The 20,711-nt window shown below is 37.7% G+C and overlaps 1 protein-coding gene across 7 annotated transcripts in view; it reads right to left on the reverse strand.

Moving 5' to 3' along the window:
• Positions 1–210: 210 nt before the first annotated feature.
• CDK6 (cyclin dependent kinase 6) overlaps positions 211–20,711 on the reverse strand; it is a 124,164-nt gene continuing 103,663 nt past the window's right edge. For 6 of the 7 annotated variants that reach the window (XM_039324078.1, XM_039324073.1, XM_039324076.1 and 3 more), the window contains 3 exons: positions 16,461–16,511; positions 6,895–7,030; positions 211–4,953 (listed from right to left, as the gene is read on the reverse strand). In XM_039324078.1, coding sequence (XP_039180012.1) covers positions 4,807–4,953; positions 6,895–7,030; positions 16,461–16,511 — 334 coding nt within the window. In that variant the 3' untranslated portion in view covers positions 211–4,806. The remainder of the gene's footprint in view (positions 4,954–6,894; positions 7,031–16,460; positions 16,512–20,711) is intronic. The other variant, XR_005554391.1, reaches the window with a different exon arrangement.

The raw sequence follows: 20,711 nt of genomic DNA on the forward strand, positions 1-20,711 counted from the left end.
CAAAAGCTTTTCTTTGCTAAATATACAACTGGCTGGCTATACTAATTTTTGACAATATAATTAGCAATATTATGAACACAAAATGCTGAATATCCACAGAAGGAAACAAATTGCTGGATGAAAGTCAGTATTTATCTTTCAAACCAGTCTTCTAAATAAGGCTCTAGAGATTACTAATCTGCAAAAAAAAAAAAAAAAAAAAAAAGTTTATTAGCTTTTGGTGAGCTGACAGAGGAGATTTAAGCTTTGAGTGACTTCCAGCAGCTACTGCTTTTCCTGCTTGGTTTCTATACTGGAAAAAGAAGGGTGATAGCATATTTCCATTCTCTTACCTACCTACAGTTCTCTCATCTACATGCTATTTCCTGTTCCTAATTAATCAGACGGATGCTTAAATTTAAGAGTATGCTGAAGTCTCCTTCAGTATAGTTGAAATTTCTGCAGACCAACATCCACTGTTTTCTGAAATCCTGACTCTTACTCACTTCATTTAGTTTGTTATTTCCATGTGTTCTGCAACTAAAATTATATCTATATGTTAATTAAGTGAAATATAATGAATAAAAGATAGTTTATGATGATTTAATTAAATATGTGTGGTTAATCTATCCTGACATCATGTAAGGTAGAAAATTTCTAAACTAGAAATTTTAGAAATGCTAGCAAATCTCATTAAAAGAGCACTAGCTAAAAGCTTTTTAAAAACACTGTAAATTTGCTTAACTTTTTCAAACTCAATATGTTGTGTATTGGATTATATTACTGGATGAATTTATATGTAATATGATAAAATATATAAGCTATAAAATAGATACTGTTAATTGCAAAGATACCTGAGATTGTATCTTTCTGGATTATCCTACATTTTAAAGTAATTGTAATTTCTAGCAGCCAAGAAATCTGTACAATGTAACATGTGAATAATGTATGCGTATTTTATATAAACAAGTAACAAAATATATACATGAGTAGATAACTTTTAGGAATAGGAATAGTCATGTGAAAATGGCTGACAGCAAGCAGAACCAGCTTGAAATATATCGCTATCCAAGAGGCTATAATAAAAGGTACTAAAGATAAACTTCAATGTAATATCTTGCAATAGAATCGAAAATGCTAGAACCCATTACATGTTATCTTAGACTGGAAACTTTGAATTGCATTATTTTGGCTATGTAAGCATACATTCAGGCCAAATCAAGAAAGCAGAATAATGTTAAATACAGTGGTATATTCAATGTCCCCACATTCCTGTTAGAAATGAGACTAGCTAACTGAAACAATTCTCATAAACAAGACAAACATTTTATGGTGTGCTGGTGAACAGTGTAGCTGGTGTAGGCTGCAATACACACACAATACACAAAACACTCCTATCATGCTGCAAGAAGATTTTGCCAGAAGATTTTTTTCTCAGCATCCGATCTATTGCTCTTTAGACCAATCCAAAGAGCTATAAATTGTGGACTCCAAATGTGCAGCAAGGTTTTGAGTCACTTCTACCTCAAAACTTCTCAGAGGGTCTTCTGTCACAGCCTAAGGAATTGTGGTCAGAAATGAAAAAGTGAAAAATTCTGCTGGAAACTGCAAGCCCCTCTGAGTTTTAAGGCAAGTCCTTTGGATCAGAGCCAAGGAACTGAACTGGAGGCAGGACAGATTCTTCTGCAGGTATTCCCTGAGCTAAGTCTATGCCAAACCTAAACGAACAGATATACATAAAGTTGAAAAATTTCTATTGCACATAGTTGGAGCAAGAATAGCAGAACAAACATTTGCATATTTTTAAAGATAGTATCTTGAAACTAAGAGAAGCAATTAGATGTTCAGCTTAGATCTGTATGATATAGATGCAGTAACTAGGATTCATCAAGGAGGGTAGAAACATATCTAAAGAAGAACAGAGGATACTATATTTAACCATATTCAACTATTAATTTATCTAGTCTATACTATTTGTGTTAAAGTTAAATCAACTATTCAAAGTTCAAGGTTTGTCCTTTCTAACCAGTGATGGGATTCAAATACCCAAAGAACTGGTTCTTTGTGTAGATGCCACTTCCAGAAGTCCATTCTCAGCTGGGGAGACCTCCCAGGCCCAGAATGGCCACCAAATGCGTGGATGCTACTTCCAGAAGTCTGTTCTGAGCCTTGGAGGCCTGGGGGAAGCCTCCCAGGCTCAGAACAGACTTCTGGAAGTGGCGTCCACATACTTCTGGTGGTCCATTCTGAGCCTTGTGAAAAAGGGCTAGGCCATCAGCTGGTTTGCCAAAGTCAACAAAAAATTAGCTACCGGTTCTACCAAACCAGTGCGAACTGGCTGAATCCCACCACTGTTTATAACTATCTATCAGAAATATAATATTGGATTTTCAACATGCAAAGCATATGTTCTGCCTTTTAACAAGTTGTTCTTCAGTATTTCTTTTGGTCAGCTTCAATGCATCTCCACAATGTAAAAATTGGAAATATAATAGGCTATTTGAACTGCTCATATTTGTGAAGTATGACATACCATACTGTTGCTTAGTCTGAAATAATCTCATTGATATTCCCATAAAACACTAAATTCTTTTAAATTCATTCAGGATTACAATAGTTGTAACTTAAAACCAATGATCATGGGGTTACTCTACAGAAGTTCAAGATAAATGCAAAATGTCAGCATAGCAGAATTTCTATTTCTAGAAAATGATTTGAAATAGGTATGCAAATTGTGAGAAACCTCCATAGCAGGGCATTTTGTTTAGTAATTTAGACAATTGTAGGCTCAACACAACCAAAGGGCATTAGACTGGTAAAACCAATAACAAAGGGATATTCACATGAACCTTCCTGTGTCCCACTGAGAACAAAGTATTGAGAATATACCACCTAGGAAAACAAATCAAATGCAATCCTGAATTTTTAGATACATGCACTTTTTCATCCCTTATATAAGGGACAAATGAATGAGTATTATACAGGAAAATATTGGGGACTTATTCCAGGAATTAACATTCAAAGTATAAACAAATGATTGATACAACTCAATAAACAGAAAAGAATTAGATAGCAGAGCAACAATTATAATAGATAAGAGTATAATCCATTGATTAGTTCCAATAGCACCTGTATCTTCTGATTTGTTGCAACCATTAATATATTGGCACTGGAGCTATATTAGAGTCACACTAAGACAACCAAAAGAGAAGTGGATTAAGAATATTTCATCAAACCATGCTACAAAAATAAATTTTCTTTTTAAAATTCTATTTTTTTTACAAAAACTCTAAAACATACAGACATATAATGCAAGATTTAAAATATTTGTGCTAACATATCCATGTGACTTATTCATGAAGTTGGCTTTTTGATAAAGCAAATGTGAAAGGCAAAGTAGGGCAGAGCAATGTCAACAAGTACGGTTTTCTAATATTTTCATATAGAAAAATAAAATCTATTGAATTATATAAACTGTCAGACTGGAAGCAAACTTGAAGCAAATGTGAAGGTGCCTAAGTTAATTGCAATCATGACATACAGGCTTGAATGTCAGCTATGAGCACCTATTTTCTCATTGCATAATCCAATGCATGTTTAAGTAGAAGTGAGTTTCAGTAAATTAGATTCATATTTACACTGCCATACAGTACTTTCATTATTATCCCTGTGGATTTTACTCATACTTTATTGTTCCAGAGATTTCAAAAGACCAGCTTTTTATATATCTGCAGTTGAATATAGCACATTTTGTTCAGAATAATTTACTCTCAAGAGAAAAACGCACAGGACTGCAGATTTTTTTTATGTTTGTGTGTATGTACTCTGCAGAATGGGATTCAATGGGGGTTTAGTCTCAAATAAGTGGGAATAGTTTATAACTTATTACAGATTCAATTCTATACACAGCTCACTAAATCTGACAGGGCTTATTTTGGAGAAGATATTTTCAGGTTGCCATTTTAGTTTATGTACACATTGTACATATGTGGGTAAGCAAAATTAGGTGTATATATGAACACTTAATTTTTTCTTATTTCATCCTTGAATCTGAAAATGATAAAACTGAAATTCATAATTTCCAAAGTCATAGAAGTGTACCACCAGAACAGATAAAGATGAAATGTTGTGCAGTGACTGACATAAATTTAGAATGATCCGTGCAAATTAATTTCTTTAAAACCATCTGTTCCTTTTACCAAATGTATATTATTAATATTTGAAGATTAAGTCACAGACACAATAAAATGTTATCATCTTCCATCTCTTATTAAGGTGGATTATAATAGCCAGATGTATCTTTTACATTTTTCTCTTAACTTTAGGGTAGAGATTCAAATGTCACTCTTTTAAATATTACTTCAAAAATATTTCTGAATTCATGATCAAGAAAATAAACAGCAAAACAAACTACACCATAACTCCCAGAGGAGCATCAAGTCAAACTTCAGCACCCAGAAACAGAAATCAAGTCATATTTTGGTAGACAGACTGAATTCTTCTAATCCAAGGTGGCACCATTCAACACTAGAAGAAAAAGGCAGCAAAACTGATCAACAGCTTCTCTCATTCTGTAGATTTCCAGATAGACTAACAAACAACAAACTACAGTGGAACTCATTTAAAGTTTTTGTATCTTGCATTGCTTCATTGTCAAAACATGCCTAACTAGGTTCTTTTCCTTGGAGAGGCAGAGCATCATTTTGAAGAACTACACAATTATGTGAAGTATTCAGTAAAGTTTTCAAACATGCAATGATGCCTTTTACCTTTAACAGTGATCTTATCAAACTACTTTGTTCATCCTTAGATTAGCCTGATAAAGCCTTACAGTGAATTCATCTCTGTGGAGTTTTGACTGGAGGACACATCAGAATCTGTATTCTCTTTGCATTTCTCCAAGTCATGAAAATAAGGATGGGTTAAGGCATCATAAGCTGATATTCTCTTCATAGGATTGAATGCCAAACATTTCTGTATAAGATAGAGAAAATAATTAGTAGCGGGCAACACTCTGACTGATCCAGCAACACACTTTTTCTACTGCTGGCCAAAAAACTTAGCAAGAAAAGGCAAGGATTTATTAGATAATGATCTTTTTAAGATATAGTCCAAGTTTTTGTCTATGTTGTCATCAGCACTGCTTTTAAGAGGAGCAGCATGTAATTAATCTTGAGTTATTGAAAAAAGCTATGCAGAATCAAGTCCAGGTAATACTTGAAAGAGAGACCAATAGAAAACCACAGAATTTTAGATTAGAATGGAAAATTAGTGAGAAAAATCAACAGTAACCTGTTTGAATACAAGTAGTTTTCAATTTTCAATCATTCATTTAACAACTGTTTGATGTTACAATGTGCTGAGAATAGTGACAATCAGTCCTCACACTTGCAACCATCACAGTATCTCTATGGTCATGTGACCAAAATCCAGGTGCTTGGCAACTGGCATGTATTTACAACAGTTGAAATGTCTTGGGTTCACATGATTGTCATTTATGATCTTCCCAGGGGGCTTCCGACAAAGTCAGTAGGGAAAGCCAGATTCACTTAACAATCATGAGATTCCCTTAATGACTGGAGCAATAAAGTCATAAAATTGGGACCAATTTATTTAACAATCATCACTTAGCTATGAAAGTTTCAATCCCAATTGTGATTGCAAATCAAAGACTACCTATACTATTATCAAGAAAACTACAGACTCACTAGGAGTCAAATTCATCTTGAAGATGACTATACTTCATCATTAACACTATTAATAAATGTACTAAGTAAAATCCCAAACAATGCCACATCAATTCTGAAGTATTAAGTATTATTATTCTACCAAGAAAGAGATATATATTCTACAATGAAAATTCTATGGGATACATTTCATTTGCTCACCAGTTTCTTAGATGATTAATATATATGTGCTGCATGAGTAACATTTAGTTTCATGCACTATTGTATATAGTACAGTTATTACACAGATTATTAAATTACTATAAATTCTGATTTGATTGATATGATCTCACTTCTCATAAGTATTGCAATTATTCTATCTCAGATTTTTTTTGTTAATATGTATAATTTGATCTGTGAAAAAGAAAATTATTTTGCTGCTAGACTTGTTGAATGAATTACAGAGGTAAAATCATGGTGCCATTAATAAAGTATCTAAATACTGTTAAATTATTTCAAATAATTTAACAGTATTTAATAATAAGAGCCGAGGTGGCGCAGCAGTTAGAGTGCAGTACTGCAGGCCACTTTAGCTGATTGTGTTCAGCAGGTCAGCGGTTCAAATCTCACCGGCTCAAGGTTGACTCAGCCTTCCATCCTTCCGGGGTAGGTAAAATGAGGACCCAGATTGTTGGGGGCAATGTAAATAAATATATACATTGCTTACTGGTGTACACCGCTTAGAGAGTGCTTGCACTTAAAGCGGTATATAAGTCTCATAAATAAATAAATAAATGGAACATGTCCGCTTTTAAAGTATTTCTTAGGAAAACCAGACATCAAAAAAGTATTCCTTCATTTATATTAACAGAAACCAATGCAGTAGCAGCCCAAGATATGACATCAAAATGGCACACTGGGAGCCTGGTTATAGTCAATATGATGCAAATTATTTAAGAATGCCAAGAGAGAACATTCAGTTACTGATAGGAATTATTCTGGCTAACATTCTCCTTCTTCTCCAAACCCTAATACAGTGGACTGTTATTGAGGGTGAAGAAAAATTTCAGAGGAGGTCTCAAAATTTATATTTAAGGATATTTGTTGCTATATCCCAAGCACTTTTAGCCTTTATTTGACACAGAAGACTTCTTTCTCAGCTCAGTAGCAGACAATTATATATATTGTTGACGTTTTTGTTCCACGATAGGCTACTTATTTCTAAAAATTTACTATTACAGATACTTACAATTAGCAAGTCTTTGCCCAGTTCATCAATATCTGTTACAAGAAGTTCAATGGGCTGTGGGGATTGAGAGGCAAAAGCATTCCTTGGGAGGGCAACATCAATAGGCCAATCTTCTTCTTCAGGAAGACCAATTACTCTGCACAGAAGACAAAAACAAGCACTTATTCCAAGTGAAACATTAGTTCTTACAATGTTTGTTTCAGTATCTGATGATGATTCTCAGTTATGAATTTTCATTCACTTATTTAAGAGGTTTTAATATAAAATTGTAAAAGCACCTACATTAAATCCTTTCTTTTTAAATGACAACTGCAATAATAAAAACTCAATTAGAAAGCAAACAAAATAGACTGTTTTAGAGCAGGGGGTCCCTAACTCCCTGTCTGTAGACTGTTACCATTCCTCAGCCTGTTGGCAACCTGGTGACACAAGTGACAGGTGAACGAGGGAAGCTCCATTTGCGCAACTTGCATGTGCACGCAAAACCATCCCCTTCCCCCCACTGATGGTTGCTGAAACCGGAGAGTTTGGGGACCAATGCTTTAGAGTATTCATAAAAGTGTCACAAATGGTGCCAGCATTACACATTTTGGAAATGAGTTCTGTGGAACTAGAGTTACCAATAAGAGAATCTTAACTTAAATGTCTCCCTAACTCTGATGTTAATGTTGAGTTAGTCAATTCCCCAAAGATGATCTCATAGCATAGATGGGTTTGGAATTGGGCTGATGCCCTTTAAATAGTTTAGGAAGAAATATTTGTCTCATGTCCAAATTATCTATATATGCTTCCCTGGAATGTTAAATTATTCTTTATGTTAAACTTTTTATTAGAAAATCAGTTTGAAGATTTGAAATAGGAGTATCCGTAGTTTCTCATAAATGCAAAGAAACATTAGTGTGGTTAACACCATCAATATTAAACAATATTCAATGTACAGTAATTGGGATTGGTAAAGTAATAATGGAAAAAGAGAAACTGAAATGTTTGTGCTCATTCATATAATTAAAAATTTGATTGAGGTGGCAACTGAGAATTTAAAGAACAACTCAAAAGCTTTATAAAAGGTTCTGAAAAAATGAAAAACAAACATGGCATCTATCAGATGGAAAAGTTAGCTACTTAGTTCTCATTTTTAAATGCAATACATAGACTTTATAGTATCAATTAATATAGTTATGTCAGATGGTTTGGAATTAAAAACCTGTGCCACCAGGGTGCAGCATCCCCCAGATTTTAACAATTTTTTTGCTATGAAATGTATTGATGGTATTGTGAAGACACTATCAGTGGAAGGTTTGTCATTTGGCAGACAATGTGCCAATTTTGACTACCGAAGAGCCACATGAAGCTTCACTGATCGTTGTCAGTACTGAAAGAAGACTGCAGGATAAGCAGGAGATCTGCTTCTTTGAACCACACAATACTTTCTCTAGAAAGCTCTCTGGAAATAAATTAGCATTGCCATCTACTTTCCTTTTTATAGCTAGCTTTACTGTAAGAAATTTGTTTATGTCAATGAAATAAAAGATTGAATACTTTACAAAATTTCACTTATAAAATTTTAGATCTTAAGTTCAAACTACTACAGTACATAGCACAGCAGAGATACTGCCATTAGATTTTTACACAGTGCATTTATAATTTATATACACTGAATATCCTTAGATCCAAGAACATTCATTTTTATTGCATGACGGCCTTGGAATATAGTACTTTGCTTCTATAAACCAGAGCTCACTAACCTTTCTTGGTTAGCAGGCAGGAAAAAAAGGAGGGGGAAAGCATTTTACGCATGGGGCTGCAAGTATGTGTGCGACACAAACAGGGCAGGGCTAGCACTTGCGTGATACTCACTAGCCCTGCCCCGTTCTTGTGCACAGTGCCCTGTTCTGTGCTTTGAGGCGTGGCATTGGCCCATTTTTGCACCACGCAGCATCCTGTTTTTGTGCCTTGTGGTCCAGCAGTGGCTCATTTTTGTGTCCTGCAACGCAGTGGCATCCCATTTTTATGCCCTGCAGCGGCAGCTCTTTTGCACCCCGCAGTGCGGCAGTGTTCCATTTTTGCACCCTGTGGTGATCCATTTTTGCACCCTGCAGCTACACTAACACAAGTAGGGGTGTGTGCGCGCACATGCACAAACTGGCTAGCCTATCCTGCGGTCCGGTGGCCAGCAGTCCATGGCCCACTACCGGGCTGTGGCCCATAGGTTGGGGACCCCTGCTATAAACCATCCAAAATAAATTAAACAAATGAATTTGAATCTGAATTATATATCAATTGGGCACTCTCCAATTGGACTGAATTATAAGTCTCATCACTCCCAATCACTGGCATGAAAGAAGTTGCAACCTATATACCTGGAAATGCTGACCTGAACAAGAATAGTTGGATAAAAATAATGAAAATGGTGATAAACTTTATATTATATCAACTGTAAAAAAGAAGGTACATTCTTTTCTGCATTATATACTGTTTACATGGCTTCATGTACGATAAGTATTCCCTTTATTAGCATATTCCAATATGTAGAAATTGTGATGAAATCCATCTTAAAATATATGTAACATTTTTATTAAAAGAATTACTATGGGGTACAGCGGAAACATTTGTACATAAGAAAAATCACTATAAACTTTAGAAAGCTACAAATATTGCATTTTTTTCTTGCAAGAAATCTGTATAATAAAAAATACTCAAATTGGCATTTGCTTTTCCTGATTATTAAATAAATTCTTTCCTGTGCAGGTTGTTGCATCGAACATAAACACACAAAGCAGGTATATTCCTGCTAACATTCTTGCCCTGGACATTTACTGACCAGAAATATCATAATGTGTCATTTTATTAACAAAAAACAAATCAAATCAGCAAGACTACATGCTTCTTGTATTATAAGAATAAATGCACTGATGCTAGATACAAATGAACTACGATACCAGATTCTAGAAAACCAAACCACTTGAGCCTGACTTTTAAAAAAAAAAACATTGCACAGGAAAAACTATTTGGTGCATGACAATTTAATCACATTGATGATTCACATACAATGGTGTAAAATACAGGAAGTGGAAGCCAAAACCAACAATGGAACATATTCAATTCAAAATAAAATTATCTAGGAAATGTGTCTGTGTGTGTGTGTGTGTGTGTGTGTGTACACATACATGCATACACACCACCTTTACTATTTGTATAAATAATGCAAGGCAACAAAAATATCAAAGAAACCTTCCTCTTCCTGTTTCCCCAACAACAACAATCTGGTGAGGTAATTTGGATTGAAAGAAAGTGACTGGCCCAAAATCACCCAGCTAACTTTCATGGCTAAGGAGTCTTTCATGGCTAAGGTCTCCTGCTTTCTAGGCTAGTGCCTTTCTAGCCATTAGCCCAAACAAGTGTTTCCTTTTTGCTGCTTTTTTTTAAAGTAGAAAAAAGCTTCCCAAATGAATCAATCTAGTCTTGACTCAGAAGGAATGATGCCTATAAAGAGGAGATAGGCAGACAGACATGTTTTTTTATATAATATTTTATTGATTTTCTAATTTTAAAGTTAAACATTTAAAAAGCAACATGGTGACTGGGTAATCAGTGATTCCATGACATACATAAATCTTTAGCACAAATCTCAAGTTACAACATCAGATATTTCTTCTCTTTATCCCTTAATATCTACTAACTTATATTGAATTAATATAATTTTTATTGTTACCAACTAAGTAAAACCATCTTTGTTACATTTATCAATAATTTTGAATTTATACATATCTTAATTGTGTTTACATTCAATCTTATATACATTAATATCCTGTTGTAAAGCCTTTTCCCCCAAGCTTTAATTTCCCCTCAATATTCAACTTAACATTTGGTATGTTATAGTTTCTAAGCTTCAGGTAACTAGAGTTTCCCTTATCTCAACTTGTACATTTCCCCCCTTTTATAACAAAATCTAATATTCTAAATATACATCTTATCTATTTCCATATAATCTTATTCTATTTTCTAAAAATTCTTTTTTTTTCATCATATTAAACCAAAAATCTATTAATCTTATTACAAATCTTACCTATTCAGTTATAATATTACTTTATTTTTTAAAAAACTTATCTATATTCAACCATCTTCAACCTTCTAATCAATAGTATTAAATCCCCCCTAATAAATCAAAACCCTAGTTTTTTTCAGCCTTACTCTGGCTTTTTTCCTTTGCCAACTAACCATCCATGTCAGTACTTTTAATTCATCAAACAGTTCTCCCTTTATTATTGTGTGTATTATTTGAGTTAGGAAAAACCATTTAATTACAACTTTTTTTGGAAGAATTAGCCTTATTATATTTCTTTGATCGCCTCCCCATTATTCCAGTTCCCCAAAGTTGTCCTAATAAGTTTATCTTTCATTCAGTCTGTTCTTCTTCCTTTTCCTCAAGTTTCTTCTGATTTATGAAAAAAAATATTTTCCATTTTCAATGTTGTCACTCTCTTTTCTAATTTCCCCGTTGGCTGGATTTGTTGGGTCCTCTGTCTTAATATTTAGTTGTTCAATTTCTCCTGTTGCTTTCTGCATTGTTGGATCTTTGGTTGTAGTCAAAATCTGGGTCTGTATATTTAAGCTGGCATCTTGTTCCTTTATGTTGCCTCTTATTTTGTTACATGCTGAAAGATTGGTTTCATGTATTGATTTCAATATAGAAAGGATTTTTTCCTGATCTTCATCCATATTCTCTTGATAATGTATTAAATTAAGGATTTTAAAATCAAATGTTAAAAATAGTTTTTGTAGCTAGATGTGTGACAGATAGTCTTATAGTGAAAACTGTTTGGCAGGTACGAATTTATAGTCCAAAGTATTCCATCATCTTATGTAGTAACAAAGACTTCTCATGTAAAGAAATAGGAAAACAATTTCCCACATATAAATCTGAAAGTCAGTAAAAGTTTATCTTCATAGTTCAAACAGGCCATATAAACGGCCTTGCAGTTCCTTCTTTACAGCTATGTTTCTCACAGGTGGTATGTCAAGGTTGAGAGGGTTTTTTCTAATTTCTGGTTTCTTGTTATTCTAGTCAATAACAAATTGTAATAGCATCCTTTGCCACAAGATGTCACCAATGCCATTTAACACTTTTTAAATCCCGAGTTTTAATAACAGTTTTTCAAGGTTTATTTCTTTTCTTTTTAAATAAAAGCCAGTATCTCCAGTAAGAACAGGAAAACTTTTAGTTTCCAAAATTCAAAGGTATATGCATCCAATTAAATTAGAATTGTTCTTATAGTTGCTCTTTTCCCCTAGGTCAGTGATGGCGAACTTTTTAGAGACTGAGTGCCCAAACTGCAAACCAAAACCCACTTATGTATTGTCGGGTGACAGGTGGGCATGGCCCACTGGGTAGGCATGGCTGCAGTGGTCACTGCAGACTGGGTGGGTGTGGTCAGGGTGGGCATGGCCACCTCAATGTTGCTCATGGGGAGGGACGCCTATGGGGGCCAGGGAGGGTTGGGGGTGATCCAGGGGGTCTTTGGCGGGTAGGATGGTGGGCAGGAGGCTTGTCCTGCGGGGTGAGGCAAGATGAGGCAGGGTAAGGGTGCCATTGCCTCAGGCAAGGCGAGGCAGGGGCCAGGGCAGCTGCTGCCTGACACCATCGGCCCCCACACACAGCGAGCACATGGGGGCCAACTGTGTCCATCAGCAGCCACAGCCTGCTAGCTCCTCGATTTTGGTGCAACATGGCTGTTTGACACTTCGCGTGTCGCACCCAATGTGGCTGCCATGAGGCCATGGAACAAGCCGGGTGGAGGTAAGGAACCAGTATACCAGTTTCTTACTCCTGCCTGGCTTGTTCCGTTGCCTCATAGTAGCGGCACTGGGCAGGAGGCAGCAAACAGCAGGTTTCAGTGTGACACGGCTGTTTGCCACCTTGTGTATTGTGCCCAATGCTGCTGCAATGCAGCTCAGCCGAAAGCAGCCATGGAACAAATGGGGCAGGTTTCCCCCTCACCTATGCATTCAGAAGTTGGAACTGATTGACTTTTTTTCCTCCAAAAAACGTTGTTTCCTTGCACGCGGCTGCGGAGCGGCAAAGGAGAAACAGTATGGGGCTGGAAATCAGGTAAGGAAAGAAAGGCAATTTCTGGGGGGAGCGAGGATTTCTTTCCTTACCTGCTCCACTTGTTCTGAGGCCGCTTTCTGCTCAGACGTGTTGCTCTTGCCAATGGCCCGACCAGCCACTCCCTCCCTGAGCCTCTGGCGCTCCACCTGCTGCTTTGGTTGGCCTGTGGGTCCCCACAACAGCCTGCCTACCGCCAGCCAGCACGGCTGCCCTGGGGCTGCAGGGGCTGGCCTAGCATGGGAAGGGCACAACCCCCACCCTCTTGCCACCATGCAGGGTGGCGCACCCACTCCCACCCAGATGCCCTCGCCTCCCCCAAGTGTTTTTTTTTTATTAACCTGCCTTTCAGCTGCATTCCATTTCTCCGTTCGCTTATCCGCGTTCGCCATGTGTTTATGGGACTATGGGCTAAAAAAAAGTTCCATCAGACTTCTTGAGATCTCGCGACAAGTTAGAAAGTCTGATGGAACTTTTTTTTTAACTGACAGTCCCATAAACACATGGCAAAGGCTGAGAATGGAGAAACTGAAAAGCAGGTTAGTAAAAAAACGCTTGAGGCAAGGTGGGCACAGCAACCTTACCCTGCGTGGGTATTGATGCAGGTTGCTTATGGATGGGACTGAAAGCCTAGGTCTGGGGTGACGGCATGCATGCCCACAGAGAGGACTCTGCATACCACCTGTGGCATGCGTGCATAAGGTTCGCCACCATGGCCCTAGGTCAGGGGTAGGCAACCCAAAACACTCAAAGAGCCACTTGGACCCGTTTCCCACCAAAAACAAAACACTGGGAGCCGCAAAACCCTTTTGATATCTAAAATGAAGATAACACTGCATATATCCTTTTTTACCTTTATTATAGGTGTGTGTATGTGTATGTGTATATGTGTATACACACACACACACACACACACACACATATACACATTAAAAATAAAAGTAAAAATATGACTCTTGGGAATATCCATACTATTAAAACAATGATCACCAAGAGAATGCTTTAAGAGAATAAAATTACATACACACAGAGGTAAAAAAAAAGGATATATGCAGTGTTATCTTCATTTTAGATGTCAAAAGGGTCTCTCTCTCCCTCCCTCTCTATCTGCCCTTGGTCTGCCACTCCTCTTCCCCCACTCTCTCTCTCTCCCTCTCTCTCTCTTTCTCGCTCTCTCTTTCTCCCCCCCTCCTATCTGCTGCTCACCTGGCAAGCTTCAAGCTGTTGTCCAACAACCTCCGGGTAGGCAACCTCGTCTCTTTTATGACTCATGGACTTCAACTCCCAGAATTCCTGAGTCAGCCTAGCTGGGCTAGCTAGCTCTCTCCTGCCCTTCCTGCTTCCTTCACAAACGCAGCAAAGGGAGGAGCTCCGCCCAGAAAGCTTTTCAGCTCCTCGGAGAACACTGTGAGTGCACTCTCTTTTACACACACACACACACACACACACAACACACACACACACACACACAAAAAACACACACACACACACAAAAAAAAACACACACACACACACAGAGAGAGAGAAGCAGGGAAGTGCAATTGCCTCTCTCTGTCTCTGTCTCTCTCTGCAAAGGCAGAGGAGGCTGGGAGCCACAGGGGAAGGCTCAAAGAGCCGCATGCGGCTCCGGAGCTGCAGGTTGCCGACCTGTGCCCTAGGTAGTCAATCGCTGCTGTTCTTAGAGGCTGGGGTAAGAATTCCCTTCCCTCTTTCCTCACAGGGCGAGAAATACTTTGGGCAGCTTTTGCAGGAAAAGTATTTAAAGTCTTACAGAGAAGATCAGATCTCAGCTAGTTTAATCCGTGTTGCTTTAAAGGTGCTTGGTTGTAGTTTTGACTTTGGCTGTCAGCAGCTTAATGACGAGCCATATTGCTATGGCTGCTCTTTTCCCCGCCGGTTTGGAGAGCTGCCCCAGAGCAAGCAGAAGAGCTTCCGCCCTTCCGTGATTAAGGGGGGTCATCTCCTTGCTCGTTTCCCCTACAGGGTGACTGTTGACCCTTTCCAGGGTCCCTCACAGTGGGATAAAACTGGACACTGAAGACGGAGCTCACCTCCATGCATCCGTCAGCACTGTGATGGCAAACCGGAAGTCCCAGCAGATAGACATGTTTTATCCAATATGCTACTCAGTTTAATTATAAATATGTCAAATAAATAAATATACTTTTTGTCTAGCAAACATAGAAAATTTAATATATTCAAATATGAAAAAGCAAAAAGCAAAGTTAGGAAGACTATAAAGGTGAATTTTTCTTTCCTTCACTCCTTTTCGCTTTATGCCATCTTCCCAGATGCCACCTTGCTCTAATCCGACAATGGAATCCATATGTAAAAGCGAACCTCTGCATGCATATCATTTATTTGACCAGAAACCACAATACTTAATTGAATATACTATCATATTCACAGCATTGCTTAATGTATATTGGTATACAGATGAAAATCTGAATGCAGTGTAGAATTGATTTATATTTGAGTTTCTTGATACAACACAATATAAATGAACCAATTTACAATGGAATACTTAGCTTCACCAGGCGAGGTGTTTTGTTTTAGTTATTAAATTTATATGCCACTTACTTCGTTATCCAAAGAGAGTTTGGTAAGATACCAATTGTCCTTATGATGACAATGTAAGGCAAGCAGAGCCTGAATATTGGAGTATTGTTAGATTTTATCTTAATACTGCCAGTTCAAAAGTAGTGGTTATCTTTCTATTAGAAATGCTCAGACTGTAGGATTCACTAGTTCTCTGATAGGAAAACACCTAAGACCCAGAAAAGGGTGGCATTTTAGCCTTCTTGCCCCTCCACTTCCTGAAACCCTTAGGAAAGACGGAGCTATTTGGCCCAGATGGAACAAATAAATGTCAACAACTACCCAATACAGCATGGAATCATAACTAGACGATTGATCGATTGATTGATTTTGGAACTGAAAAAAGTATAAGCAATAAGATTATCCATAGACATTTTTGAAATTATGAAGAATCCCTAAGAATATGCATAACTTTTAATATTTGTAGGATTCGACACTTCAGCAAGGCTGGCAGAAGATATACTTTAAAAACTAAAACTTATAAAAAGTTAAACAAAACAGTAAAGTTTGGTGACCTCCATATACTCAGACTTGATACAAAATCTTGTTGAAGAAAACTTGAGAGGAGAAGATCTAATTTTCTCCACTAAAGGATGCAGCGGGTCGGATCCAGGCTATTGTATGCAGTTCCGATTGAAATGAATGGAAATTATTTCTGCCTAACCATATTTCACTGCTATCAGTGAGATTTACATGTATCTTATTCCAGATCCAATCATCTTAGAATACTGTAAGACAGCTTAGAAGGAAGTATCTGGACTCTTGTGTAACAAAATGAGTGAATACTGTACACTTATTAAACAAAAAAAATCAATTATCGGGCAAATGATCTTTACAGAAAATGTAAGAAGCTAATACTTACTCAAAGATTTTTCCCAGCTGATCAACATCAGAGTTTCCACGGAAAAGTGGCCTAAAAAAAAAAAAAGCACACACATTTTCAATCCAGTAATTAAAATATATTTGAAGATCATCATCCAGCTTTCTCCCATGTTTTCCAATACTAGTTACTTCAGTTTCTTCAATTTCTCACTGTCCCAAGGCACACATTTTGAACTTCATCCAATGCCTCCTGCTCCCAGAATTCAGTACTGAACTTTTAGACAGCTGCTTTTCAGCCAACTTCTACCACCTGGTGACAGAAAAAAAAATCAGCATGTTCACTGAGGTTAAAAAAAAAAAAATCCTTGTTTACTATAACCCCCCTAAAAGAGAGGTTTTGAAGTTTTTTTTTTAAAAAAAGTCATTTGCTGCATGTATTTTTCTGTGACAATTACAAATACTTTGGGTTAATTTGATGGATGTTGGTTACTGAAACCACAGGCACAAAACTCCAGGTTAATTTGAGGAAACTCCCCAAGTTCTGCAGTTAAGAAAGCCCTTGTATTAAATTGGCAATTTTGCAAGACTCATACTAGTTCTTGAAGAATTATTAATCCTGAGCCAGGCATGAATAACAAAGCATTTTCAATAGATTAACTCACTGGAAACCACCTCACAGCATGACAAAATCTAGCAAATATGTTACATAGGAAAGGGAAATTCATGTTTAACAAAAAACATTTCTAATCCAAACAAGAGCCATGAGAGAAACTCTAGAATTGCCAATACAGCAGCCTTAAATTCTAGTCTGAAAGGCAGATATGGAAACCAAAAGAAATTAACCTCTAAAATTAATGTTGGGTATTTAACCTCCAAAGTCAAATGTCGAGTAGCTATATGTCATGAGATTTCCAAAATTCTGTATGAGGGCAACTGAAGAAAATAAAACATCACCAGTTTACTTAGATATCTTGATTAAACATCTACTTGTGATATATAACTCTGAAACTTTTTTTTTATTTCTTTCAAGGAATGCCAGAACCTATATTATTACATATTGGGATACATAGAACAACTCAGAATCCAAAAGCTAATAAAACACTTCTCTATAAAAAATTGTAAATCAAAAGCTTATAAAAGTAACTTTTTCTACTGAGAAATAACAATTCTCATTTGCTATGGTATTGAAAAAGCATATTGCTAAGTAGTAAGGTCGAACAAGCAGGTTTATTCCACCACCATCCCACCCCATTTAGAAAAAAGGTGAGGATGGGGAAGAAGGAAGGAAGTGGTCATGTTAAGAAAAGACATAAAATCATTCATGATTTTCATTTGATGGAAGTCAGAAGGAATGTAGCAGCCATGCTGATGCTTGGGCTATCGCTTTTCAAAATTACACACACACACACATACATACATATATACGTATATACTGTTCTTCTACTATTATATATGGAAGGAAGAAAACTTTGGGCCAACAGGGTGCATCAAAAAAAACCCAAAATACTCAAGATAAATCTCCTCCCCTAGTCTCTTCCCTCCCTGATACAGCTGACAAAGTGAGAAAGAGCCTGTGGCTTAGGATCAACACAGCTGCCTAATGTGCAAGCAGCCCAGGTTCGAATCTCGGAAGGGCATGGTTGGCTGATATATGTGTGTGTGTGTGTATGTCCCCTTAATAACATTAAAAACACGAATCCCGGGTATACACATAATGTGAAATAAATAAAGGTGATCACCAGGATAAAATCATAAACAAAAATGTTTAATCTACAAAACCAAGCTTTCGTCGGTCACACTACCGACATCGTCAGGGTATAAAATGCTGGATCCGGGAGTCTGTTTTTATGTGGCTGACTGCCTCTGCGCTCTGACCCTGCATTGAGTCATTGGTCCGCTCATTAGCATCGGCTATGTAGTTCTTAAAGTGGGCGTTTCTGAAGTTGTCCTCCCTTCTCCAATTGCTGTTGTTTTGTGCGTGTGCGTGTGCCTGGAGATCCGCTGTTCATCCACTCCCAGTCTATCACCACCCATTTGTCTTAGCTTGCCTCTGTATTGCTGCACTGTCTCATGTGCGTTTCAAGCTCCGTTCTTCTATTTGCCAGCCCTGTCGCCTTCCTTGCCCATGTGTAAATTCCTGGGGGTTGGTCATCTCGTTGTTCCTGTTTCTTATCCCTTCTCTCTCTCGCTAGCGGGTGAGCTCCTGTGTGTGCTAATGGGTTGCTAACCGGGCATGTCTTTGGAATTGCTCCACTACTTGTTACCCTCATTGCCCCCTCAGTACATATATGGGAGTGCAGGAGATAACCATCCCGTTTGCGCTCGCTATTACTCGCCTGTTCTCCCGTTGATCGGGGCCGTGCTTCTATTGCCGAGTCATTCGTGGGGCACGCCTCCGATGCATTTCCCTCATTCTTAAGTTCTATTCCCCTCCCCTGCATCTATAATCATCTGGGGGGGGTGTCCAAGTGCTTTTGCCCCACATTTGCTACCTTCCTCATTGGCAGGTACGCTCATCTGTCTGGCCAGGTGTCATCAACGGGGTATATCAGAGCTTTTACCTTTCTCCCCGGTGTGTGTGTATGCCCCTCAGGAGAAGCCATCCGGTCGTACCTGTTCATTGACCTCCTTCCCTTGTCCTGACTGGATTGAGTTGTTTGTGCTTTGGCCACCTGTGGGATATATCTCCTTCGTGCTTTTTCTCATCCTCCTTGTTCCTTCACCGATCTGGATATCAGCCCCTGGGGGTGGGTTGTCTGCTAGCATTGTATCATCCCTCCTCTCCTCTTTCATGTATAAGTGGATTGGAGATGTTGTTTTACTTGTGGGGTGTATCCCCAGTTCCCCACTCTCTCTCAGGGTTGTAGTTACCTCCCCTGTCATCCCCTCTTTCTGATCTTGTACGGAGTGAGTTGGTCGCCTGCGTTTCCAATTAGCACCCCATCTTTCCCATCCCCTTAATATGTGATATACTGGAGGGAGCTCTATGTGGCGATTGATGGAATGTTTGTCTGACAGCCAGACTTCCTTGAGCAGGCGGCTTGGTGTTATCTTGGAATATGGCCTCGATGTTGGTGAGGTCGAACCCGTGGCCGTAGTCGGCCATGTGGATCCACACTTGTGAATGCTGCTCTCTTCTCTTAACTGCCAGCTCATGCTCATGGACCCTGGTCTTAAGTCTCTTGGAGGTTTCACCAACATAATTGCAGGGGCAATCCTTGCAATTGTTTTTATATTTTACCGAGGATCTTTCTCCAGTGGGGAGCGGGTCCTTTATATATACGTATATGTATATGTATGTATGTGTGTATATATATATATATGTATGTATGTATGTATGTATGTATGTATGTATGTGTATATATATATAACAGGTGTACTGTAACTTTGCAAAATCCTAGAAGCAAACAATGGATGGAGACTAATCAAGGAGAGAAGCAACCTGGAATTAAGGAGAAACTTCCTAACAGTGAGGACAATTAATCAGTGGAACAGCTTGCCTTGAGAAGTTGTAGATTCTTCATCATGGAGGTTTTTAAGAAGAATCTGAACAGCCATTTGTATGAAATGGTATAGTCTAATCCAGGGACTAGAAGACCTCCCAGCTCCCTTTCAGATTCTATTCTGTTCTGTTCGGCTCTACTCTACTCTATTCATAGCATAAAGGACTGAACCTGAAACTTTCTGTAAGCAAAACTTGTGGTCTCTGCTGAACCGCCAAGCTCCAGACAGAGTTTAAAAATTAAGCATAAAGATTAAAATAAAAACAAGAGAGAAAAAAAACTAAACTAAAAATAACTTGAATTGAAAACTGGTTAAAATCTAATCCCACTTTTTAAAAAAAGATAAATAATAGAATAATGCAAGCAGCTGTCATCATTTCTGTTTTCTATATTTGTAATTAAGGATTAATATTGACTAATAGGATCACTTTGACCAAATTTTTATTATAAACGTCAAGCAGTAAAGTTCTGTCAATTAAATTGATGAAAAAAAATACTGGTTCCAGCAATTAATTTTAATGTGAATGGTAAGAAAATAAAACCTATTTTAATTCCAAATTATAGAACTACTAAATGAGTTTGTGTGTATCTACCGTACTTTCCGACGTATAAGACGATTTTCTAAACCATGAAAATCTTCTCAAAAGCTGGGGGGTCGTCTTATACGCCCAGTCGTCTTATACGTCAGAAAATACAGGTACCTAAAGAAACCAAAGAGGTTGGCCACAAATGGTTCAGTTATAAGAATTGGATTTGCAATCAAGAATTTTGCAAGTGGGGCCATTAGA

Source organism: Crotalus tigris, unplaced genomic scaffold (assembly GCF_016545835.1).
Source record: "Crotalus tigris isolate CLP2741 ecotype Arizona unplaced genomic scaffold, ASM1654583v1 scf7180000024292.1016931, whole genome shotgun sequence".
Taxonomy (NCBI): Eukaryota; Metazoa; Chordata; class Lepidosauria; order Squamata; family Viperidae; genus Crotalus; species Crotalus tigris.